This window comes from Diabrotica undecimpunctata, chromosome 4 (assembly GCF_040954645.1).
Source record: "Diabrotica undecimpunctata isolate CICGRU chromosome 4, icDiaUnde3, whole genome shotgun sequence".
Taxonomy (NCBI): Eukaryota; Metazoa; Arthropoda; class Insecta; order Coleoptera; family Chrysomelidae; genus Diabrotica; species Diabrotica undecimpunctata.
The window spans coordinates 80,963,979-80,991,483 of record NC_092806.1 but is presented as its reverse complement, the minus strand read 5'-3'; the positions used below and the strand labels follow the sequence as shown (position 1 = coordinate 80,991,483).

Sequence of the window (27,505 nt, the reverse complement as noted above, 5' to 3'; positions counted from 1 at the left end):
ATCATCAACTTCATTTTTTCCGATAGGGCTAAATATAGTTTTCTGCAGATTTGGATTTATCTTTTCATTAGAAATTCAATGATATATAACAGTTTATTGTTAGACAACGTTTCGACTTCATAAAACCATCTTCAGTGAAATTAAATGGAAAAATAAAAATACACAGGGTGAGTCCGTTTTTTGTAGTACGATTTTACACTAGACCTCATTTAGTGAAAAAAATTTCACATAAACATAGGTCGTATAATGCTTTGTTTCTGAGATATGAGGTGATAAAATATAAATCATTTTTTAGTTTTTCACACAAATAAACATAAATAAACTCATAACATTATCAATCAGTGGCGTGCATCGGGGTTACTAGTTGCACTATTTTAAATAGAACTCCTACGCCACTGCCTATGTGGCAACATTTCTATATATTTTTTTTAAATTCTCGGTTAATTTTACATAAAAAGTTCCTGTTGTAAAAATGTCGTATCTCTTTTAGTTTTTGAGAAAAACAGCAGTTAATCATTCTTTGCAGTGTTTTTTTTAATGCTAAAATGTATTCTTTTTAATATTGGCTGTTGGTAGAAGTTAATAGTAAAAATAATAATATTCTTATTGATGAGTAATAATATTTTGTACAAAATTTAATATTTTTAATATTATTTTTACTATTAACTTCTACCAACAGCAAATATTAAAGAAGATAAATTTTTGCATTTAAAAAAATATCTGCAAAGAGTGATTAACTGCTGTTTTTCTCAAAAACTAAAAGAGATACGACATTTTTACGACAGGCATTTTTTATGTAAAATTAATTGAAAATTTAATAAAATTTAGAAATGTTGCCAAATATACAGTGGCGTAGAAGTTCTATTTAAAATTGTCCAACTAGTAATCCCGATGCACGCCACTGATTAATAATAAGATGAGTTTTTTTGTGTTTTAGATAAGTTTGGATGCCGCTTTAATAATTGTACAATTAGAAGTCAATTGTAAATACCATTTTTGAAATATTTGCAAAAAACTAAAAAACTATTTATCATTTATCACCCTGTATCTCAGAAACAAAGCATTATACAACCTATGTTTACATAAACTTTTTTCACTAAATAAGGTCTACTATAAAGTCCTACTACAAGAACCTGACTCACCCTGTATATTTTAATTTTTCCATTTAATTTCACTGAAGACGGTTTTATGTCGTCGAAACGTTGTCTAACAATAAAGTTTTATATATCGTTGAATTTCTAATAAAAAGATAAATTCAAATCTACAGAAAACTGAATTTAGTCCTGTTATATACTTGGCAACACAGGTAGGCAACACCGCTCACGGACACAAGGGAATGAAGTTAGTCAGTTATGGGGCAATAAAGGTTAATGATATAAAACCACGTTGTATTATTAATTATTACCTTATTTAAGTAAGAAATACCAAATACACAACAATTGGCGACGAGGATGGGATACATATGATGGTAATAACAACTACTACAGAGATTATTACGACTACTACCATTGCTACTTCAACTTCAAGTACAGTTATTTACATTATTATTATACTACATCCCCAATTATGTCTACACAGGTATCTACATTTCAATTTTCCGTTGAATCTTTCAACCAGTCTGCCACCAAATGGTCCAGGTGGGTAAAGAGGCTGGAAGGTGCTTACAAGGTATTTAAAATTCCAGACGAAATGAGATTACCTTATCTACTATACTACATGGGTTCTGAGACCTACGACACCCTATGCGACAAGTTAGCCCCAGAAGTCCCGGAAGACAAGTCATACGACGACATTGTCAATTTAATGGATAATTATTACAACCCTGCACCCCTGGAAATTGCAGAAATCTTCAGATTCCAATCAAAAAGGCAAGCCGAAGGAGAAACAATACAAGAATACCTTCATTCACTACAAAAGTTGTCAATTAACTGCAATTTCTCTACATATCTTAAAAGTGCTATAAGAAACCAATTTGTTTTTGGCCTACGATCGAAAAGAATACAAGCTAGACTTCTAGAATCAAAAGGACTGGACCTAGATAGAGCCGTTGAGATTGCCACAAGCATGGAGGCATCAGAAAAGGACAGTATCCAATTTTTTCATAATCAAAATTATAATAATTCTAGTGTCAATATATTAAATACAAAAGCAAGGAGTGCAAATAATAATAGGATGCAATTTCAGAATAACTCTGCTGCAAATTCTTCAAACACAAATAGTAATGTATGTTATAGATGTGGAGATCCTTCACATTTAGCAAATTCTTGTTCAAAAAAACATTTAACTTGTAATTTTTGTAAAAAAGTTGGACACATTCAAAAAGTTTGTTTAAAATCAAAAAATGTTAGGTCTAACCAAGTAACTTCAGTTTGCTCAGTTCAAGAAATTTTTAAGATTAGTACTGTAAATTCAAAAGACAAATTTTTTATAAACTTAAGAGTAAACAACAATATTTTAAAATATGAAATTGATTCAGGTGCTGCTGTTACCATTGTAAACAAAAATGTATTTGACACATATTTTTCTACACTACAATTACAGAAATCTGATGTAAAATTAACTACATACTGTAAAAATCATTTAAATGTTTTAGGGTTAACTCCAGTGGAGGTTGAGCACCAGGGAATAAGGCAAATGTTAAAGTTGTACGTGGTGGATGGTGAGGGTCAATCACTAGTTGGAAGAAAATGGATACGTGCCCTTGGAATTAAACTACATGAGGTAAATACAATATCACATGAGAACTCTAAAGTCTCAAGTTTATTAGATAAATACAAACATTTGTTTGAAAAGTCAATTGGTGAAATTATAGGTTTAGAAGCTGAAATTCATTTAAAACCTGGTAGTATAGCAAGGTTTCATAAGGCTCGCCCAGTTGCTTTTGCATTACATCCTAAAGTGGAAGCTGAGTTAGAGTCGTTAGTTGATCAGGGTGTTTTACAAAAAGTAGAGTTTTCAGATTGGGCAACCCCAATTGTCCCAGTTGTCAAACACAATGGGGACATACGCATTTGTGGGGATTTTAAAATTACTTTAAATCCCTGTATTGAAGTGGACGAATATCCTTTACCTACCCCTGATGATCTTCTATCTCAGTTAGCAGGGGGCGATAAGTATTCAAAAATAGACTTTACAAAAGCTTATTTGCATTTACCTATAAAAAGTGAAATGAAACATTTACTTACACTTAATACTCACAATAAAAAAAAATAAAAGCCTGTACAATAACAATTATGCCAGAGTTAGAATAAATGGGGAACTAACCGATAGTTTCAGGGTCACAAAGGGCGTGAGACAAGGCTGCATACTAAGCCCAATTCTATTTAACATCTATGGTGAATGGATAATGCGGAAAGCTACTGAGGACTGGAACGGTGGCATCACCATTGGCGGGAAAAAGATTTGCAACTTGAGATATGCAGATGATACTACTATCCTCGCTAGTTCTGAAGCTGAATTGATTCACCTGCTACAACGGATAGAAGACGTAAGCTTAACGATGGACCTTAAAATAAATAGAGATAAAACGAGAATCATGATAATTGACAGAGCTAACAACAATCAAAATCATCTGGTCATGATAAACAATATCGGTGTTGTAGATAAATTTGTGTACCTGGGCTCATTAATAACCAACAAAGGAGGCTGTACTGAAGAAATAAAGCGGCGGTCAGCAATCGCAAAAAGCGCTATGGCAAAATTAACAAAAATTTGGAAAAGCCATGTAATAACTACCGATACAAAAATGAGACTAGTAAGAAGTCTAGTTTTTCCAGTTTTTACTTATGCATCGGAATGCTGGACCCTTACTGAGAAAGACAAAAAGAACATAGATGTATTTGAGATGTACTGCTGGAGACGAATGCTGAGAATACCATGGGTGGCCCGAAGAACAAATGAATCCATACTGGACCAGCTAAACATAAAGAAAAGACTAAGAACACAAATATCAGAACAAATAATAAGCTATTTTGGACATGTCCTTCGAAGAAATGGTCTTGAAAAACTTACCATCCAGGGAAAAGTAGAAGGCAAAAGAAGTAGAGGTAGATCTCCCACACGTGACACAGACCATATTGTTGCTACCATTGGCGCTCCATTGTCAGAATGTGCTAGAATGACAGAAGATAGAACAACTTGAAGGAACATTGGGAAATTTAACTAATATCTTCATGATATCACGATACCTGCATCAGGTTAACGACTAAGAAGAATACTCACAAAGGTCTGTACCGCCCAAACCGTTTAATGTTCGGTATTGCAAGTGCTCCTGCCAAATGGCAACGTTTAATGGAACAAATGTTACAAGGAATCGATGGTATTTCTGTGTTCCTAGATGATATAAGAATTACTGCCCCAAATACTGATATACATTTACAAAGACTTGAACAAGTGTTACAAAAATTATCTGAACATAATTTACATATAAATTTAGACAAAAGTGAATTTTTAAAAGACGAAATTGATTACTGCGGATACAAAATAAATAAATTTGGTATTACTAGTAGCTCAGATAAAGTAGATGCAATTGTAAATGCTCCAATACCAGAAAATAAAACTCAAGTCCGAAGTTTTTGTGGGTTAGTTAATTATTACAGACGTTTTTTACAACATACCTCTACAATTTAAAACCTTTAACAAATCTACTTAAAAATCATGTTGAATTTGAATGGTCCCGAGATTGTCAAATGGCATTTGATAAAGCCAAAAGGCTTATTTCTTCTAAAAATGTTTTGTGTCACTACGATCCAAATTTGCCATTAGTCCTTGCAACTGATGCATCCCCTTATGGTGTTGGTGCAGTACTGTCCCATATTTTTCCAGACGGTACAGAAAGACCGATACAATTTGCTTCTCAAATGTTAACCCTTACACAGCAAAAGTACTCTCAAATAGATAAAGAGGCATACAGCATTATTTTTGGTGTGAAAAAGTTCTTCAATTACCTATATGCTAGAAATTTTATTTTATACACTGATCATAAACCTTTAGTTCAGATTTTTGCACCAGATAAAAGTCTACCAGTTTTAAGTGCTACAAGAATGCAGCATTATGCAATTTTCTTACAAGGTCTAAAGTATGATATTCGATACAAAAATACAGATTCTCATTTTAATGCAGATGCTCTTTCACGTTTACCTATTAAAAATGAACAAAATTATACTCATGATGAACCAGACATATTCGAACTTAATCAGATTGAAAATTTACCTACAGATGTTAACAGTTTATCTTTTCATACCAAAAATGATGCTACTTTACAAAAGTTACTATTAGGTTTACAAACTGGTGAGGTTGTTGAAAAACAATTCAGATTTAACGTAGATCAATCAGAGTTTTCACTACAGTCTGGAGTCATAATGAGAGGACAACGAGTTTTAATACCTATGAAATTAATAAAATTCTACAGGAATTACACACTGCGCATTTTGGTATGGTGAGAATGAAGTCTTTAGCCCGGAGTTACTGCTGGTGGCCTTTCATAGACAAGGATATTGAATCTTTATGTAAAAATTGTTTTCATTGCAACAAGCACAAAAACAATCCTGTTAAGGACAATTCCCACATCTGGGAAACACCTAAATTTTGCTTTGAAAAGGTACATGCTGACTATGCTGGACCTTTTAACGGAGGCTATTACTTCATTTTAGTCGATTCTTTTAGTAAGTGGCCTGAAATACATTTCACGAAAGACACTACTACAAAAACTACAATTGAAATTTGTAGAAAAATCTTCACTACTTTCGGAATACCCACAGTATTTGTTACTGATAATGGTAGACAATTTGATTCTCATGAATTTAGAGAATTTATGAAGAATAATGGTATCACACATAAATTTACTGCACCCTATCACCCAGCCACGAATGGCCAGGGGGAGAGATATGTCCAAACACTAAAAAATTGTCTGCGAGCCATGCACAGTGAAGAGAAAGACAGAGAACTTGAATTGTGCAAGTTACTAATGCAGTATGGTAGAACACCTCACACAGTAACTGGCAAAAGCCCGTCTGAACGTATGCTAGGAAGGCAGATTAGAAATAGATTAGATTTACTTAAACCTTTTACTCATGACAAGAATGCTTACACAGACCAGAGTCTTAGAAATGTTGCTATAGATACCGGAGTCTCAGTGCGAGATTACTTTAATGCCAAATGGCAATTTGGCAAGGTTATACTAAGGTTAGGATTATTACATTATTTAGTTGAGTTAGATGATGGTAGGACGTGGAGACGTCATATTGACCAAATGAGAGTAATTGGGCAGGATACACCTATAGAATATAACCCAACTTGTTTCATTCCTGATACAGTTACACATAGTATAGTTCCAAGGGAGGTATCTGTCCCTGAACCCAATTCCGTTTCACCACCTACAAATGTACAAGAACTTCTAAATGATACAATAGAGCCAACAATACCTGAGGCTCACACTGAAGCTGAACCAGTGTTAAGACGTTCAAGTAGAGTATGTAAACCTGTTCAGAGGATGAATTTGTAAGTACATCTTTATTTCAATCTGTATTTATGAATTTTGGTCAAGAGAGGAGGTGTTATATACTTGGCAACACAGGTAGGCAACACCGCTCACGGACACAAGGGAATGAAGTTAGTCAGTTATGGGGCAATAAAGGTTAATGATATAAAACCACGTTGTATTATTAATTATTACCTTATTTAAGTAAGAAATACCAAATACACAACAAGTCCTATTGAAAAAAATGAAGTTGATGAAGGTTCCAAAAAGACGAAACGTCGAATATAAAAATTTGTATAACGGTTTATTAGTGCATATCGATAATGAAAAAGTGTTATTAATTTTGTTCTTAGTCTGTTAATAACTCCAAAAATAAATAAAAACCAAATCGCAAAATTTTGGTTTTTTTGCGATTTTTTTAAAAACGGCTTAAAATATCCTTGATTTTGTAGTGTCGAATTATTGCGCTTTTGATTACGCAACTTTGCCCCAATTTAACCTTCTCTCTATCTCTTACCGTTTACCTAGATCCCCATACTTTGCATCTAATTTGACTCACCCTGTATAATACAATTAACTTTTTGCATAACTATTTTACAATTTTCTAAAATATGCTCAATGTTTATTATTCATCACAAAAATTTTCTAATTACCATTTTTTTATGTAATGGGATCAAAAAAGAAAAGAATATGGAATCGAAAAGACTACTGTTTTTTTTTGCGATACAGAAGTACTTAAATTTTCTCGACATATTACCAGATATCATGAAGGCGAGATTGAAGTTCAAGACATTTTGTCATGTTCAGTTGGTAGTAAAAAAAGAAAAATACTTTTTAATAAACTCAGAAACAAGGGATTCTTTATAAACATGTTAAGAAATGCCCTCATAATACAAAAGACACAACAGAAAGAATTAATGCTCAAACAGAAGGACCATAATCTTTATTTTCGACATATTCCTAAACTGATATTTTGAGGAAAGAAGTATTTCTAAAAAGAGGTCAGATACGATATCTTTCACAGCTAAAACCGATAATTTAATTTGTGCTGTTACAAAACGTTATTTGAAAAGTCACCGAGATAAACAGTTCCTACTAGTTGCATCAAGAAAAATGAGACAACTGGCATCGCTTCTAATCGAAATAAAGAAGAAAATAAATGTAAAATATTTGCTTGGTACACTAGATCCGATTAACTTTGATACTATAGTAAAATATATCAAAATAATAGATAAATATGATACTGATAATGAAAGTTATGGAGCGCCATCACTAGCTGCTAACATGGGCACACAATTAAAAGAATGCGTTGATGTATCTTATAGTATACAACTTAAAAGTTGTAGCACAGAAAGTGAAAATATGAAAAGTTTTGAAAGAACTAAGTGAATGGCAGTATGAGATCTCTACTCTTGCAAATAAAGATCTACAGCAAAATAAATGGAACAAACCATCGCTTATTCCTCTAGCTGAAGATCTGACATTATTAAAATCATATCTGAATATTGAAGGAGAAGGAAAAATTCCGAAACATATTACAACACGATCAAAGTAACGGAAAAGCATTTAGAATACTTCAGGAAATTTGTTATGTACAGCTTCTATTACTGAACAGACGAAGAGTAGGTGAACTACAAAGAATGACCGTAAATTGCTACACAACTAATATCAACAATCAAACCTCTACAGAATTTGATAGTTGTATCAGCGAGAGTGAGAAAATTCTCATGAAAGCTTTCAAGCGAATAGTGATAAAGAAAAAACGAGGACGGGAAGTTCCTGTGTTATTTACAGAAGATATGTCTAAAAATATAGAATTACTTTTGAATTTGAATATAGAATTACAAAATTATTAAACAAAAAAACGTGTATTTATTTGCTAACACTAAATCGGCGAACAGTATTAGTGGAACAAATGCTGTATATAAACATGTTAGAGTTGCTAGTGCTAAAAATGTAGCAGCTCTTACGTCAACAAAATTAAGAAAGCATCTTGCGACCATGTCGCAAGTTATTAATCTGTCCAAGCAAGATTTAGAACAACTATACTTGAGAATCAAATTTGTAGGCAGTCAATTCTCCGAACTGTGAATGCGATAAACTGTTCTCCGGAGGCGTGTCAGCCGGGAGCTGACAGCCGTGCCGGACGCATCAAGGAATTTGGATATTGGTCAAAAATACTTGGGAATTTCAAGTTTGGCCAAATCCAAATTTCTAATTGACTCGATGCAGGGAAATTCCACTTTTGCTACGTAAAACAAAGGATTTGTTTTACATAAAAGCAGGTAGATTTTCTCTCATCGGTCAGTCGAGCTTGCCTCTTCTACTGTAGACCTAGTCGGTGCTATTATTGTTCCAAATAAGTTATTGTTGTATTTCTGATTGCCTGTATACCTTTTTATTTTAGCATTATTGTATATCCAGACCTTGTCAGGTTAGAATATTACATATTTGTTCATGTACTGATTGTTTGCTATTTTATTTGATTATTTTTGATTGCTTATTTTCTTGTATTTGTATCTAAGCCGTTCTTCCGTAAGTTAAGAACACTTAGGAATATTTATCTTACCTTTTCTATTTTATATATTTGATTTTGTACTTTGTATCTAAGTAGTTCTTTTCGGTAAGTCAAAGAGCTCTTAGAAGTATTTCTCTGATATCTGACTTGTTATTTTATTGTGTGTCTAAGTCGTTCTTTTCCGGTAAGTCAAAAGAACCCTTAGAAATATTTTCATATCGCATTATTATTTCTGATATTTTATCTAAGATATTTTCTTCCGTAAGTTAAGAAAATAATTTTATATTTGTCTATTTCATTTTTCCATTTTTTGCTAAGCTGTTTCTTCCGTAAGTCAAGAAACACTTAGCAATATTTTCACATCTTTTCTATATTTGATTTTTCTTATTTTCTATTATAAGTCGATTCTTCCGTAAGTCAAGAAACACTTATAAATATTTGTGCATTTATTTTACTATATTTGATTCTCTTGTTTATTTTCTGTTCTAAGTTGTTTCTTCCGTAAGTTAAGAAACACTTAGACATATTTCTATAATCTGTTTCATTTTTGCATTTCTCGTTTTATATTTTGAGTATTTTATTTTTCCACTCTAAGTCGTTTCTTCCGTAAGTCAAGAAACACTTAGAAATATTTCCATATTTTACTCTCACATTTACATATTTCATTTATCTATATTTCTGTCCTAAGTTGTTTTTTCCGTAAGTCAAGAAACACTTAGAAACATTTTTCTTTGCATTATATTTTTATACCATTTAATTTACTTGTTTACTAAGTTATTCCTTCCGTAAGTCAAGGAATACTTAGATCATTTTTACCTATCTGTTTTCCATTTTTGCTCTGTTACTTTGTAACTGTTCCTTGGAACAGTTACCTATAACAGATATTTGTCACTGGAACTGTTATTTATAACAGCGGTGGTATTTAACCTTTCTACCAGCGACAAACCAAAGATGGTGAATACCCGATCCAATTTCGGGGATAGGAAGAAGCCCGAAGAGCCGGCAATGGGTCCTACAGGCCCAAATGCCCCCTTTCGGCAACAAAACCAACAACATCGTTGCCAGTTTGTAATGATAGATATTCTAGCAATTTATAATTTAATCATTGACATGCAGCAAAATTATCATGTTAATGATCGTTTTGTATTTCTTAAGGTATATAATAAAATGTATTTAGTAACATCAATATTTATGTATAATATTATATTTATATACAATACTTATATATAGAAAACATCTAAAGTACGATAATATTCTTTGTAAAAGTCATACATGACAACATCGCATTCTAGGACCGGTAGAAAGAAATAGTAGATCAACGTTGTCATAATATAGAGAGAGATAAATTGCTAATTGACTTGCTAGCTTAGCATTCAGTAGTGTATCGTTCACACTGTTGCAGTGGCTTTTAAAAATTAATCTTAATATAATATGATATGAGACTTATATTTAACTTTGAAGTGTATACTTCTTATCACAAAAAAACACTTACTTTCAAATTCCATAATTTTGTACAAAACATACGAGACAAAGAAACTTTCTATGACATATAATGACAAACTATAATTTTTTTAATGACATTTTTTGTTTGTTACAAAAATTAATTATCAAAAAGGCAGGTAGAGAGATTTACCCTGCTGTTATTTCAATGAAAGGTTTCTTTTCATTGGAATTACTTATATTTTAAATATTCTAATTTACATAATTATGAAAATCCAATTCTGAACTTGCCGATTACATGAAGTGAAGTTTTACTTTTAGTGAACATATAAACACTTACACATATATATTATAATTAAATAAAATAAATCGAATCGAATATACCTAATATATATAAAAATATTCATTTTTTTTAAGAGCAAAGTATATTGGTACAAAATGTATTTTAGTTTGAAAACTAGGTTAACAAAACAAACTTACTTACATACGAAAGTAATCTTAATAAAATGGTTCGACCTCCACAGGAAGTTAAAATATTAATCATCGTATGAAGACGACTCGTCGGCTGATGAAGAGCTATCGCGATCACTATTATTTACATTGATAATTAATGGTTCAACCGAAATGTCCACTCTTGTGTCTAAGTCCCACATTCTATCTTCTTCTTTTATAGTGTGTCTTATACAATTTTTCCAAGACTCAGGTGTGACATTTTGTATGGCAGTAGCTAACAAGCACTTCACCTCCTCCATTTTAAAACTCAAGTTTTCCCTTGCCACTTGGTTTTTTATTTGAGCCCCTATAAGCTCGATAGGGTTCAGCTCACAATGATAAGGAAGGAGGCGATGTACAATTATGTTGTTTCATCGACTGCATATTTCTTGAAAACGGGTATATGTATCCTCGCGAGGTTTAATAATTGTCCTTTCAACATGTTGTCATTGAATGGTATATTTTTTTAAGAGAGCCAGTTGATTATTTCACCTTTTCGCCAGGCAGTCGTTGGTGATGGCTCCAACCGTCGACTGTGGTATGACGCATTGTCCATAACAACGACAGAATTTGCTTCAAGGCTTGGTAGAATATTTGAAAACCAACCTTTGAATCTTTGAGCGTCCATTTCCTCATGGTAATCGTTGGTTTTCTTGGATTCGAATAGTAACAAGCCGTTGTCCAAAAAACCCGAATCGCTGCCTATATGTGTTATTATGAGCCTCCGTCCTTTACCCACTGGTGTTTTTAATCCTAATGAAAGCTCTTCAATGAAGGCTTGTCGACGACTTTTAATTTCCAAATCTAGCCACACCTTTGAGACAGTATGACCTTGATTTAGCCAAGTTTCATCTAAATAGTATACTTTTCGTCCTTCACGACGATACTCTCGGATTTTTTGTAAGTAATTTCTCCGCCACAAAACAATTTCATCTTTTTCTAAAAGAACACTATTCCTGCTTCTTTTTATATATTTAATGTTCATTTGTTCTAATGTTCGCAATAAAACACGTCATGATATTTTGGGTATTGAATTATCGGAATTTATTTCAACTTCAACTTTCTTTAAGGTTGAGATTTCGTTCCGAAAAAAAAAACAGCATAGAATTTCCTCCGAATAGCATATTTGGTATGATCTTCAAGCTGAATGCGTTTTCTACCTCTGGTTTCAATGGTTTCAACAGGTCCATTATTCAATTTGCCTTCACTTTGTTTAAAATTGTTTACAATTCTGTATACACTTCTCGTCGAAACTTTAGTCAAATCACTACACAGGGTAACTACATCGTTGACCGACATACTTTTATTCCTTTCACGGAGTCCACAATACACATTGAATATAATAGTTTTTTCTCCCATCGAAAAATTTGGACGTCGTTTACTTTTACTGCTTTCACTTTCCATATTACTCACAACAGTAAAATAAGTGTTCACTGCTTAGATAATTTAATCGATATGTGAGTCATGTCCTACGGTGGGGCCACGATGAGTAGAATACTATTTTGCTGACATCACGTTGCGTAGCAACGACGAATAGGATCGACGGTTGCTGGGCAACGTGACGTCAGCAAAATAGTATTCTACTCATCGTCATCACACCACTGTTTACTTCGATAGCAAAACAACTGAATACCTGAGTAGCCGACTTTCACCGACTATCGCGGTTTTAGAGAGTTGTAACTATTACCTTCTAAACTAAAATTATTATTTATTGTAATTAATTCAAATTTATAAAACAATAATAAAAAGTAATGGGTTGTACAGCGATGTAGTATATCTTTTCTAAGTAAAAATATGAAAAGAATAAAAGTTTTTATTCTAAAAGTATGTCGAGTGGGAGATAAAAAAAATTTAACGTATTAAACGAGCACTGAAAGATGTATGTGGCGTCCTTCATCATTTTTAGTGGCGAATTTTGATTTCTCGTCCCAAAAAACTCCAGCTTACCAAATTTCGTGTTGTTATCCCATGCCTATCACGAAATATTTAAAAATAAAAGTTTAACTTTGACCCCCTTTATTTTGGTTATTATCAACTTTCGTACTAAAGTAAGTTAGTTTAAATCGGCCTATTTTAATCTCAGGAATCTAAGATTAAGTTATGGCCATTCGTTACCAAACACCATGTATATTATATTAATATATATAATAACCCAAATGTCAACAATAATCATATTAAAATTAACATAATTATAAATAGGTACCTAGATATTTATTTACTACAAGTAGCTTTGTCGTAACTTCTTATATTTTTCGTACGCCATTGGAAGACCTACAATAGCAATGAACCATCACTATTACTTCCAAGAATTTACTGCCTAGATTTCTGGATTCTGACTGTATAGCCAATTGCATGGGCCATACGTCCAATATTCACAAAACGTACTATAGATTGCCCAATGATATTTATCAAATGGCCAAAGTCTCAAAATTGTTACTTCTTAATGAATGCGAAGAAGCTGCCAAATATAACGGAAAAAGTTTGGACGAATTAACTTCTTATAATACACTGCAGCCGTATTCACCAACAATTTTTAAAATTTGAGCATTTCCTAAGAGAGGATAAGTATTACCTAATACAAATTTGGTATTCACCAACCCTTAAGAAACTCTTATATCGTTAAGAACTTCCTAACATTTAAGGCAGCTTTACATCTAGGCTATGCAAGTCTCATGCTATGCAAGTCCGTCTTGCATGGCACATCTCTTGCCTAGCTTGACCTTTTTACATCAGAGATATTTCTGTGCAATTTTAGATCCCACTTTCATTGTTGCCAACAGAGAAAATATTTATCAATTTGAGGTTATTTTATTTTAAATAAATATAATTAAGTACTAAAATAAATAATATAATAAATAAATAGACACTATTTATGGTTATTAAAAGGGTGAAGGATGTCAACCAAAGAAAAGAAAACATTGTTATTGTTGAATATTGCTGTTGTAGCAACAATCATGAAAAATAATAAAAAAAGAAAACCTAGAAAATGCTGGGTCAAACCTTGGTTGAATGCAGAACTGGGAAATTTGAAGTTACCCCAAGAGTTCTTGGATGCTAGAGACCTTCAAAGTTTTAAAAACTTTCTTCGAATGAACGAGTCCACTTTCCTTAAGCTCCTGGAAAAAATTAATCCCTTAATTCAGAAAAGAGATACCAATTTTCGCCAGTGCATTCCATCAAGGACAAAATTAATTATAACTTTAAGGTATCTGGCAACTGGTGAAACGTTTCGATCTCTAATGTACAATTTTAGAGTATCAGAATCAGATATATCTCAATTTATTCCCATTGTGTGTAGGGTAATTTATGATATACGCTAAAGATAGAGATAAGGTTATATTTTATTCTGTAATCTATTATAAATTTTTATGTTGGCAACATGAATTTTAACGATAAATTGCAAGAAAATAGCATGAAAAATAGAACATGTTCTAATTTTTCGTCTAGCACAGGAATTGCATGGAAATAGCCCGTGGGCATGCGCAGTTCCATGATCTGTCTTGCATGGCTCTTGCCTAGCATGAAAATAGCATAATGTAAAACTGTCTTTAGGCAACCGATATTTTGCTTCCTAACAGTTTAGGCGTTTCTTTACCAACTATTTGACAGTTATTCATATAGATAGCGTGCTATGATTCATATAACCTAAAAGTTTGTTGTGTAGTGTATAATCACAGTATAGATAACAACGTATAATCTTGTTTTTTATTTTATTATGGAAGCAATTGAATTGTTAGAAATGTTGGACAATTTAGATGATAATTCTGAGGATGAAAGACGTCCGCGAATTCTAAAACGCCGAAAACGCTTCGAATAAATTCTAAAAATTTATTCGAAGAATACGATAATTTCGATTTTTTTCGACGTTTTAGGATTAAAAAAACCACAGCATTGTTGATTTTACAACAAATTGAAAATCAGCTGGAATTTCATGATGACAGGTAAATATTTCACATATTTTTGCATTTGAGTAATAATTATATATATTTTTTTACAAATGCTTCAGTATCACCCATAAACCAGTTGTTGTTGACCCTACGTTTCTTGGCTACAGGTAGTCATCAAATTGAAATGGGTGACTATCTTGGAGTAAGTCAAAGCACAGTTTCAAGAATATTGAAACGAGTATTAAGTGCGGTAATAGATTTGTCTCCACATTATATCAAATTTCCAGAAAGAAATGAAGAAAGAGATACAATCAAACAACAATTTTATGAAATAGGTGGATTTCCCAATGTTGTGGGCACAATTGATTGTACTCATGTGAAAATACAATCTTCAGGTAAATTTTTAACTTATACATTTGTTAAATAATTCATGTAGGATGTATGTACCAATTACTGAAAAGTACCATAGGTGTAGAAACACTCAATAAAATTAATCTGTTGCATCCTGTATATACACAAAAATATTAAATGTAACATTCTAAAGAAAAATCAAACAATATAATATACCTTTATAGTTTTAATGGAACATTTTGTTTTATTTTTTAGGAGGAAATGATGCTGAATTATTCCGTAATAGAAAAGGATATTTAATTGGAATTAAAGTTTATTTTTTTCAAAATTTCCTTCCACTCTGCACTAAGTTCATCACCACCTGTAAAAAGAATAAATATTTATAAAAAAATTATTTTTTCAGGATTATTTGATGACACCGTTTTTAAATCCAAGAACAAATGGTCAAATACAATATAATACAGCACATATTAGAACCAGGAATACTGTTGAAAGACAATATGGTGTTCTAAAAAGAAGATTTCCAGTTCTAGCATTAGGAATAAGGCTTAAATTGGAAACTGCCATTGAGGTAATATTAGCCTGTGCTGTGTTACATAATATTTGTATCATTGAGAAAGAAGAGCAACCACCTCAGGATTTACCTAATGTTGATGAATACATAGATAATGGGCAGATACCTGAAGTAAACAATCAAAATGTACATGGAGTTGTGAGAGACGTTTTAGTGAATACTTATTTTGATTGATTTATTAAATGTATCATTACAAATAAAGTTAAATATAAAATTAGAGTGTAGTAGTTAAGCTATTTATAGTGTTTTTGTTGGTAATTTGTATAACAGTTAAATATAGTATAAATATAGTAGAGCTCACTTTTTAATTTTAAAATAAGTCATTGTTTGTTTGTTTGAGAAGTTTTAGTTAATAATTATGTTAATCTATTTTGTAATATAAGATTCAATTATTGTAATTTGTATAACTACAATAAAATTAGAGCTTATTTTTTCTTTTAAATAAGTTCTTGTTTTGTTTCATTATAAGGTGTATAAGAAGTTTTAGTTATTGTTTTAATCGATTTGTAGTATATTAGGAGAAAGAAACTATAAAACTATTGTTATTTAGTTAAATTTTTTGTTTACATGTTTTAGTCATTAAAATTTGTATAACTACAATAAACATAGCAGAGCTTACTTTTTAATTTTGAGATAAGTATTTGTTTTATTTGCAAATTTTCTTCCATGTCCTTCTTTTTCAGAACATGAATTTCCTCTGCCCTCCTACTATCTTCTTTAGTTTTTCTAATATTTTCTTCAAGAAGTTCCCTTTTTTTTTCTTCAGTTATTTTTTTTAAATCATTTAATGATGCAGTTCCCCCTTTAGGTCTTCTTCTCATTGTGTATGGTGTATCCACGATAGTAGTCACCTCTTCTGATGTTGATGGCACTTCTGCTAACACTACAACATCTGGGACACCTTCAATGTTTAGATCATTGTCCTCCACCATCCACTCCATATTTACAGGTGCCTCATCCTCATCTTCATTAATTTCTGTAATTATTAAAAATGCTGCTTGAATTTACTGAAGCAAAGAACTATATATTAAGTTCGATGACAATTTTTTTGTAATTCAATGAAATTTACTTGAAGAAATAATTAAATAATGGTGATACAAATAACATGATGTTTACTGTATGAATCCACAAGGAAACTAAGTTCCTGTAGCTGGCTGTACACCATGTATCACAAAAAATTTAAGTAAAAATCCTTTATAAAAGGTATATAAAATTTATATAGTACCTTTTATAAAGGATTTTTACTTAAATTTACTGTATGAATGTTTAATTAGTACTACTGGTTTTTGGTTCTCTATCTGGCACTATTCAGGACCAGTTCACATAAAATGTGTTTAAAATTGAACAATTGCTATATACAACAGTTTTATTGATAAACTTACTAATGTTAGTATCCACTTGTTGGTCACAGTCCCTAACATTTAGAATGCCTGTGGCACCCCTACCCATCATGTTGATGACCTCCTCCAGAATGGGATCTTCCTTTATATCTGGTGGACCTCCACCTGTAGCTAATACTGATTTCTGCTTACTTCGGTAAACTTTAGCCTCAGTTTTTAATTTGGCAAATACTTTTTTTAAGCTATCCACATTCCTAGAATTTTTTTGTTTAAATATTTAACATTACAAATACAAGTAAAAGTACTTACCGGTTATTTGTGCCAGTAGCATTAAAGGTACAAGTTACTTTTTGCCACGCATTGTCTTTCATTTTATTACTTGCACCATCAGTTTTCTTTGACATTCTTATATCAAATTTCTTTACCAATTCAACCAATTTCATCTTCTCCTCTTTGGTAAAATTGGTACTTCCGTCCCTTTTTTTATCTTCCATGATAATTATATTATTACACTAAACTAATTTATAACTAGATTTAATTCCTACAACTACTGTGAATCTATAATAATCTACAACTACTGTGATAATGACTATCCTAAAATTATAATTAAATTTTAATAATATAAAACAACAATCTACTGCTACTACACTTACCTAATTGGTACTAGTTTAATAAACCGGAACCGTGTCTACGGAGATGAAATTTATATCGATGAATTCTCCTTCACTTACTAATGATTGTGCAATGATTTTTATTCGGTGCAAAGCGTTCTTTTTTATATAATTCCGATTTAAAATATGACCGATTTTTAAAAGCCACCGCCATTATTTACCATGAAACAACAAGAAATGACAGGAATGACAACTGTTTCTTACGATCAAGAAGGGTAATTTTAACCAGTGTTGCCATAGTTATTCAAAATTATGTTTTCTAATGAAAATAAAAATTTACCTAAAACTTAAAATGAATAAATTATTACCTACTTCTAACTGAAAAGTATAGCTTTTTTACAAGGTTCAGTTTAGATTTGGTTACGTTACTATACGTTTATTATCACGTTTTCTTATGAACTATAAAAATTTTGATAAAATTTTATTCTTATTACTGCTTTTTTACCAGCGTTAGGTCAGATTTGGTTACGTTGGTTTAGTTTTAATTTCATGTTTTCTTATGAAATATATAAATTTTGATTTTTAATTATACAAAATTTTATTCTTATTACTGCTTTTTTACCAGCGTTAGGTTAGATTTGGTTACGTTGGTTTAGTTTTAATTTCATGTTTTCTTATGAAATATAAAAATTTTGATTTTTAATTATATTATAACATTTTATTTATTTATATTACTGCTTTTTTTTACCAGTGTCAGGTTAGATTTGGTTTTTTGGTTTACATTTTTAATAATAAAATAAGACGATGGTTAACGGGTACTCGTTTTGCACGTGGTTATTAAGATTGTATCCACCTGTTTTAATTAAGGTAATTTTCATGAAATTTTTAGATCTTTTAAAGGTTAAAACTGGCAACAATGTCAAAAGTACATAAAATTTAACTTCTTGCGCATGACCGCCATATTGTTTTGAAATATTAAAAATCTTGATTATTTTAAGCAATTTTACCCATTTTTTCATAATTTAACAGTAAAAAACAGTGAGATTTAATATGTTTTAGTTACGTTTTTTTTATTAAGACATGTATATATACTTTTCTTTGCTTTTTATGTAATTTTTTTTTGATTCATACTACTTTTTTTGTTATTTTTTCTGTATTTTTGATTATTTGGGCACTTTTACTAGTTTAAAGCAAAGAAAACATTAAAATTTGAGGTTTTTTTTCACTTTTTCGGCTAAGTCCACAAAAAATTTGGCATTTTTGAGGCGTTCCGGCTTACTAAATAATTACCAATTAATTTATAACTAGATTCAATTTCTACAACTACTGTGATAATCTATAATAATAATAATCTAATAATATCATATACTAATCTACAGCTACTGTGATAATGACTATCCTAAAATTTTAATTATATAAAACAACAATCTACTATTAGAGGATCAACCAGAGAATAATATCCATAGCCTATGATAATATCTAACGAACAATTTTTGAATTTTTTATTTGCGATTTTGTGGTTAAAAACAGAGAACAACCCAACACAGAACAACCCAACACAAACTACAAATAATTTCTTCTTTTCCTACAAGGAATAAGGTATTTGTCCACTTTTTACCATCATTAAGTTAGGTTTTTAGTTATTCTTCTCGATTCTGTTGGCATTACGCACGAAATATATAATGTTGCCAGATTTACTACTTCCTAACAAAGTGTTTCCTAGTTAAGCGATGCTTTTGTTGGTGAATATCAATATATGTACTAGGTATTGCCTAACGTTAAGCAATACCTAGTTAGGTGATGGTTTAGGAACGTTCGGTGAATACGGCTGTAACAGTTTCTAAATATTTTAAATTTGCTTAACTTTACACCAATCCAGTATTTAGACCACAAACTGCAGTAATATCATATTTAAAATATATTTTAGACAATAAAATGTAGTTTACTGTAAACTTATGCGATATAAATTTTGACAATGTCAAGTAATTTAGGTAGAGGTACCTAATAAACATCAAAATCATAGCTACGTATTATAGAAATTTCATTTTTTTTAACTAGATCAAAAAAGTAATACTTTATGAACTGTAAAACGTGTACTAATATGAAAGCGATAATTAAACGTGTAGAAAAAGGTAATTTAATAATTGTTGGAATCAACCACCAGTAATAAATAGGCAACATCTAAGGTGATCTTTAAATTCTTGTATTTCTAGATAATTTCTGGATTTATTGGAACTTTAAAATAGAAATATTTTTTAGTTTGTTTAACACAGTTTAGATACTTAGATACTAATCGATTTATAATGATCAAAATATCTGACGGGCTATTTATTGACTGCGCAATTACAATTAGCTGGTTTTTAGGACTGTTAATAATACAAGGTCACCTTGGTTGTTGCAAATACAGTGCGCTGGAATAAGTGTTACCCCCCTTATTAACTTATTTATTTTTAGCACATAAGAAAAACGCTCGGACAGGTCGATTTTTAAAATAATCATAGTATATTATAGCGTTAATGCTCGAACTTTACGCGATCCCTCTTCAGGTGACATGCATAAATTTGATTTTTTTAAATAGGAAAGTACATCATGTGATACCTCATTTAAAAGCTTTTGAAATACTGATTACAAAAATGTATATTATTTTAAGCCTTTCTGAGAGCATAGGCCAAAATTTCGCTCGAATTATTTTTAAATGCGCTCATTTTTTCGAATCCTGAGGAAACTATTAAGTATTTTTGAAAAATTTAAACGCAGAATGAAGTATTACTGTATTATCTATAGTCGAAAGTCCCTGAGAACTTCTATAATATTTATTTTAATAAGTCACCGGGGTGAAAAAAAATTTAGTCTGATTTTTTATTTGAAATATATCATTAAAAAGAAACTTTTTGTTTATTATAAGGGACTTTCTGCCCTCGGCAACAATGTAGTCTTTTATTCTGCGTTTAATTTTTTTAAAATACCTATTAGTTTTCTCAGGATTCGAAAAAAATAAATGCGTTTAAAAAGAATTCGACCGAAATTTTGCGTTTACGCTCTCAAAAAGGATTAAAGTATTAAACATTTTTGTACTGTTTGAATTTATGCAACGATCCACTGTTTTAAAGATGGGTTGAACAGATGTTGCCAGTTGTATGGTCCTCACTATGTGTATAGTTATTCAACAGGGCATAGAATATACATGGTTAGAAAATATACGCCAAAGTCAGGGCCTCTATGTGGAAAATCTCTGAACTAAAAATTTACGTGGACCATACAAAATGAGGTCCCACTTTTTTTTGTAAAAAAACAGTTTTTGCTATCAGTATATGTCTACGAAAAAGTCTTAAGTGAGAAAAAGACTAAGTGAGGTCCATATACTGGACCTCACTTTGTATAGGACTTCACTTCAACCGCAGTTTCTTTTGATATGTTGCTCACTTCATACGCTGGGACAATATATATATATATATATATATATATATATATATATATATATATATATATATATATATATATAGATATATATATATATATATATATATATATATATATATATATATATATATATATATATATTGTTATGATGTATTGTTTGTGAATGATGAGCAATGAGTATTTTAATAATATAGGGTTTTTATTGCGGTTCTCAAAGAATTAGTTTGTAAGTACTTTTTTAAATTATCTTTATTATAACTATTATGAAACACACATATATATATATATATATATATATATATATATATATATATATATATATATATATATATATATATATATATATATATATATATATATATATATATATCTACGGCATAAAGTGGACTCCGCCCATGTTAAAATTCAGGTTCAAGTGAGCTCCGTGGTCAACTGGACACCGATATACGGAGCTCACTTGACCATTCCATAATATTGGCTCTGTCGATTCGTCAACATGTATAGTTTTATAATTTTTAAAAATTTTGTGGAGCCCTTAAGTACCCCTGTATCATGAATGTATATTGCATAGTTCACGTGTATATCTTATAGGGGTCGTTCAGATCTTTTTCACTGTATATTGGAACCATAGGTATATCGGTTTAAGTAAGCTCTGATAGTTTGGCAACTCTGCCATTAAGCTGTATACTTCTCGCGTATAGTCTGAACGGTTGATATGGACTCCTTATTTTTGTTATCGTTCATACGCATTACAGTGTGTAACAGATATGTATACTATTAACTACCTGTTTTTGGTAGGTACGTGCTTTTCTAAAAATAGCTTTATAGATACAAAAGGATTTCGTTACCAAATTGGATTTTTTTCATATGCTTAAATTTCCTAATGTATTTTGTTAACGTGAGTATGTCTTCATACGTTTTATTTAAGAATTCGATAAGTAAGAACTTTTTTTATTTCATCCAATGTTTTATGATATCTTGTATACAGATTTTTATTATTTTATTTCTGGTTTTATCGGTGTACTACATATAATTCTGGATAGAAGGTTATCTAAAAATAAATATTTATTTGCTTAAATAGATATTTTTGTGTAAAAATGGATAGTAGTGCACAAAAAAGGGAAGAATGCTTAATTTATCTAACAAGAATTATACCACTTCACCCATATTACATACTTCTGAATGTTTTATCTCCTATTTAGGGGTAATATGTAGTCAATATAAGTGAAGCTAGTGTTAAATTTGCAATGATCTTTATAAGTAATAGCTTACTGACTGTACTTTACATGTTGAGTTCAAATAAATAAACCTTGTCCCTTCAGAAAAGAGCGATTTGAATGGCAAAGTCAACGAAGAAAGTGTAATGAATCTTTTATCACCCCAGATTCACACAGGTTAACCGCTCTTTGCAGGCAAGAGTCTTCCTGGCAGATTTAAGGAAGATAACTACCATAAGGAAGTTCCTTTTGAGGGTTCAGATGGCGAGAAGCAGCTTATTTTTTTTTGTATATCTTGCAGATGTGTTGATCTAGCCAGTTTTTCCTCGATTCTAGTCATAAAATGGGTTGTTATTCGTGGAGTGAATGTTACGAATCTAGACTTTGTTTCTTTTGTTCTCTAGCTACTTATCTTCGGATATTAGGTGGATTGATAACTACGATATTGTAGAGCTTATGTATGGATGAGAGTCTTAATATCCGCTTAATTTGACTGACTAATTTATAGCTAAATCTACGTGTCAAGTATGTATTGATGTCACCCATACAAGCTAGGTATATTTGGCAGCAGAAGCATAGAGTTTAAGCGTCTACGTTTTAAGAGTGAAAGGATGTGCTTTCTGTTTTTAGCTGACAAGTTCGCGGAGAATACTATTTTTCTGGTTCTAGTTTGCCATTTAGTTTTAAACAAAGTTCTGTAAATTACAAAGTGTGTTTAATGATTTCATGACACTATTGGTTCAGGTATATGTTCAAATTTGTGAAAGCGTCTCTGTTAGGGACATTGAAGGAGCGCACCTGACTTTTTCCAGGGTTTGGCTTAAAATTAATTTATAATCTATTTTTATTGTGTTTAAGATATGATTTAGATTTTTCTCCACTTCAGCAACAAAAGTTTGTGGTTCTGCAACAATAGATGTATCGTCTACATAATAAAAGTCCTAGTATTTACTGGAATGGGTTGTGTAAATGTTATACAGTGTAGGTGCCATTACGGTACCCCAAAGGAGACCGTTCTTCTACGTTCTCAATCTTCATCTTTTCTTACCATTGAGTGATACGGAAAATCTTCTGTTGTTCTATTACCTAAGGGGATATCACATAGATTTTGGAGAAATGTCCTTTAATTTAAGGTGTCGTAAGCAGAATTTGGATTGACAAATACCACTCCTCATGTCTGATATTTTTTATATCCGTCTTCGTTGTGTTGGGCAAGATTTAGTATGTGTGACGAACATGATCTACCCTGTCATATATAGCCACTTTTATCTTTAAATTTAAGTTTTCCTTCTATTATCGGTTTATATTAAGGATCATATGCAGAAGTATTGTGTATAGCTGAAAAAATAAATAGATATATTGGACGATAGCTTTTGTGGTCGTTGGGGTTTTTGTCAGGTTTAAGCAAGGCAACAACTTTGTCTTTACTTTGCTTGTCTACAGACTTTGGATATTAGCCACTGTTGTATTTTTTTGTCCAAATTTTATAATTAGTTTTGTGTTTAGATCCTCAGTCAGGAGCCGTAATATTGTTCATAATATACGTGGATAGTGGATCCAAACTCAACATCGTTGAAAGGTTTCCTCAGCTGACTGGTTTTGTCCTCTCTTATATTAAGTTTTTCTTTGCTTCTTTGCCGGTATTTATTATGTTTATTTCGTTATTTTCAGCGATTAGCTTAATACCAAATACCCTAGGTTTGGCCCTCTATTTGCTTCCTGCAGTAGAAATACGTCACATTTGTGTTAAGCGTATATGTCTGATAAGCTTAAGTAAAGTAGAGTGTGTGTATCTGTAGATATGTCCTTACTATTTATAGACATAAGTAGAATAGTTGGTCCTAAAAAGGACCGATTTGACAAACATCATATTGAACGGGTGATTGAAGAATTAACCGATTAAATAATTATTCATTATCCAGAGTAAGACTACGCTCGATTGCGGTGGTCTTATTGTAACTTCAAATTTCGTGAAGGCTTTTACTTTGAACTCCATAAAAATTTAAATTTTGCATACTGTTACTTATAGACGATATTTCGAGTCAGATTTGTTTAGTAATAACTGTACTTATATAGTCTCTTTGTGAAAAGTAAATGAACTTGTAATATCGGTTTACAACTCATATATGGATAATAAGGAAATAAACAGGTTAAAATGTGACAACAAATTGCTATATAACAGTACGAGACAATATTCATATGCTGTGGCAAAATCATCATATTTGGGTTTCATATTTCAATTATCATATTTACATTGATATTTATGTGGCAATCAGCTGTAAAAGTCATTGCCTTTTTTTCTGTCATATCATATTTTAGCATATCATATTTTGAGTGAAATTGATCCTAAATTCGTCTAATAATATTAAGTTTTTAAAACAGCTGTGTTTTTATGCTCATTGGGTTACCTTTTGTAAACCAGTCTGTGTAAATATAAGGAATTTATATAATCTTTTCATTTCGTAATCTTGTCGTTTCATAATTATAGTTCTCTTGCTTTTATTTTCTATATTTTCTATATAAAGATCATCGTCATCGTATAGTCAGAACGCAACAAGATTCTATTGCCTTTTTGAAAATACAGCCACGTAAATGGCGTTTTTAAAACTTATGTCCATATTTCTGAAGTGCCTTTTCTAGGATAATTTTTTTAAGCCTAGTTCGTTTGATTATATGTAATTGATTTGATAGTCCACAACAGATAAGTATTGATTGTAGGTAGGATAGCAGGTGTTGATAAATATGATGGGTCGGTAGATAGTCTCATTATTCCTAAATCTGACCATATGTTACCTCCCCCTTCATTTGTGGAAGTCCTAAGGACATTTTTTCTCTTGGGGCTTCCTCCCAATTTAACTTGGAAATGCAGTTATTATAGTCTTTGGATAAAGCCAGCGCAACTTTAGCATTGAGATTTAGTTTCTTGTACGACGTTGCTATCTTTATATATGTGTTTGATCTTGGAATTAGTTCTGTTCGGTATTGGTTAGTACTCGGACCTCTGTAAGTCGGAAAATACCTCTGATGGCTTTTCTAGCAGTCCTGGTCTAATTAATACGTTCTCGTCACGTCTCCACATATTAGCACTGGTTTGCTCACTATTTTATATACCCTAATTTTATGGATTCGAATTAGACTTCTGGATTTAAAAGAGGGTTATATATACATATACATCAGTTAGCTACCTGAATATTTCCTTTTATTTCTTATGTAACAACGCTACCTACGATATCTAAGACGCTGCAATCTTTCAAAATTAAATGGCTTTATTGTTCCGTTATGCCCTAATCTAGATCCTCTCTTTTGTATGTTAAAGAACATTTATTTGATTTTCTCATTAGTGACTATTAGACCGCTTTTTTTGCTAATACTAGCATTATTTTATAGCATTTTATTATTTAATTTATGGATTAAATCCGGATAGCAAATAGATATTCTTTACTTTCTCAGATATTCTAACATACAAAATCCTATTAAATTGTCAAAACCTTCCTTGCATATTCTATTCACTTATGAGGAGCAGCAGCAATATCAGTACCATAATAATGCGTATAGTTCTGGACTGGCTAATTGTTGGATAATGAGAAGCATGAGTGTAGCAGTTTTAATGTTTTCGGGACTGCTACCTGGTATCGGGGAGCAGAATTGTCATTACCGAGTTATATACCGAGAATATAGGAATTATTGCCTGAACTTTATTATTATTGAACAACAATATATTCCCTAGTAAAATAATCATGAATTTACAGTAAGAAACATTTTTGAACGTTGGTTATGAAAACATCATGTACATACCACCGGGTTCACTATGTCGATATCCAGCAAAATCCCTGTAATAATGATACGGGAAACCAAAGATGAAAATATGCTCCAAGAAACTCTGTGTTATAAAACAGTCGAATAAAATACAGATTCTCAATTCAAATAGTCAAAAAATTAATGAACAGCTTACTAAAATAGAAATAACGCCTATTTAAGAAGTACTCCATTAACGGCCCAAGGGACAAAGCACTCCTAGCATATGCTAATGATATATATCTCATAACTCTAATAAGAAACTCTCCCGTCCAAAAACTTCAATAAAGTGAAGACAGCACGAAAAATGTTTCACTTAAAATCAACGAAATGAAAACCAATTACAAGCGAATCAACAAAAGAGACCAATTCAATAAATCTCGATAAAATATTAAAGTTAATAACTACAATTTTGAAAATATGGAACACTTTAAATATCTTAGATAAATAATCGTGGTTAATAAAAAAAAAACGGGTGTGGCAGTCCAGTGGGACTGCCGGTAGAAGTTATACTTCTATACACGCGTTCGCCGTTACAAATTTATATGGGAGTCAATCTGCAGAATCATTACATATTTAATGCTATAGGTAAGAGAGAGCAGAAAGAGAAAAATAATTAGGTATATAGGTATATGGTGCATCGTTTGCTGTATATAAACATTTGACCTGTAATAGGAGTATAGTAAATGAAGGATTGTATCAATATTTTAATGAAAATATATATTTTTATTTTCATATATGTATAAAAGGAGTTGAATGCAAAAAAATTTTTTTACGCATACTCTGCAGTAAAATGCATTGTTTATTTTGTTATTAATATAAAAATTACAATACAATACACTGCAACATAATTCAATATAATAATACAATACAAATTAAAATGCAATATTCATAAGTATTTAAAACTGCCAATATACATAACTTACTTTACGAAGATAAAAATAAAAAACCAACAACTCGGATTATGTTGTAAATTTTCATTTAATTTTAATATTTAGCATTTTTGCGTATATTACATATATTTAATAACATTAACGTGAGGTTTTTAAATATTTCAAAAATAAAAAAAGAAATTCATATTGGGATTCCAACTCACGTACACCAGCGTATGAACCAAACACGTAAAAGATTTGCCAATTAGACATGATACTAACGGATTTCAAAATTGACAGTTGTCTGTCATACAGTGATTATTTTGAAATGCAAAAGCCTAAAATAATTATGAACATTTAATAAATAATACAAAAACATATCACATAAATAATAATATTAATATATATTATATTATATAAGTATATAACATTATATAATATAATATAATATATTTATAATATTAAATATATATACAAAAGGAACATTTTTATTCCCGAGGTAGGAAGAGA

The 27,505-nt window shown here is 31.1% G+C and overlaps 2 protein-coding genes and 1 long non-coding RNA gene across 3 annotated transcripts in view; 2 read left to right on the top strand and 1 right to left on the bottom strand.

Moving 5' to 3' along the window:
- Positions 1-27,505, top strand: part of LOC140439726 (NAD-dependent protein deacetylase Sirt2-like) — a 522,839-nt gene that overhangs the window by 362,317 nt on the left and 133,017 nt on the right. The window lies entirely within an intron of this gene.
- Positions 14,473-15,554, top strand: LOC140438295 (uncharacterized). Its single transcript, XR_011950485.1, has 3 exons — positions 14,473-14,869; positions 14,935-15,210; positions 15,422-15,554. It is a non-coding gene; the product is annotated as an uncharacterized lncRNA (long non-coding RNA).
- LOC140438294 (uncharacterized) lies at positions 15,398-17,721 on the bottom strand. The gene is made up of 4 exons (XM_072527984.1): positions 17,390-17,721; positions 17,123-17,334; positions 16,360-16,716; positions 15,398-15,527 (listed from the first exon to the last, which is right to left on the bottom strand). Exons 1-4 carry the CDS (start codon positions 17,572-17,574, stop codon positions 15,463-15,465), a joined length of 819 nt encoding a protein of 272 aa, XP_072384085.1. The 5' UTR covers positions 17,575-17,721; the 3' UTR covers positions 15,398-15,462.

Bases quoted from the DNA above. Each gene is read 5' to 3' on its own strand.
- LOC140438294 (XM_072527984.1), bottom strand. From the start codon at position 17,574: ATGGAAGATAAAAAAAGGGACGGAAGTACCAATTTTACCAAAGAGGAG. The intron at 17,335-17,389 runs GTAAGTACTTTT...AAAAAATTCTAG, and splicing joins GCTACTGGCACAAATAACCG to GAATGTGGATAGCTTAAAAA. The intron at 16,717-17,122 runs GTAAGTTTATCA...TAATAATTACAG, and splicing joins ACAAGTGGATACTAACATTA to AAATTAATGAAGATGAGGAT.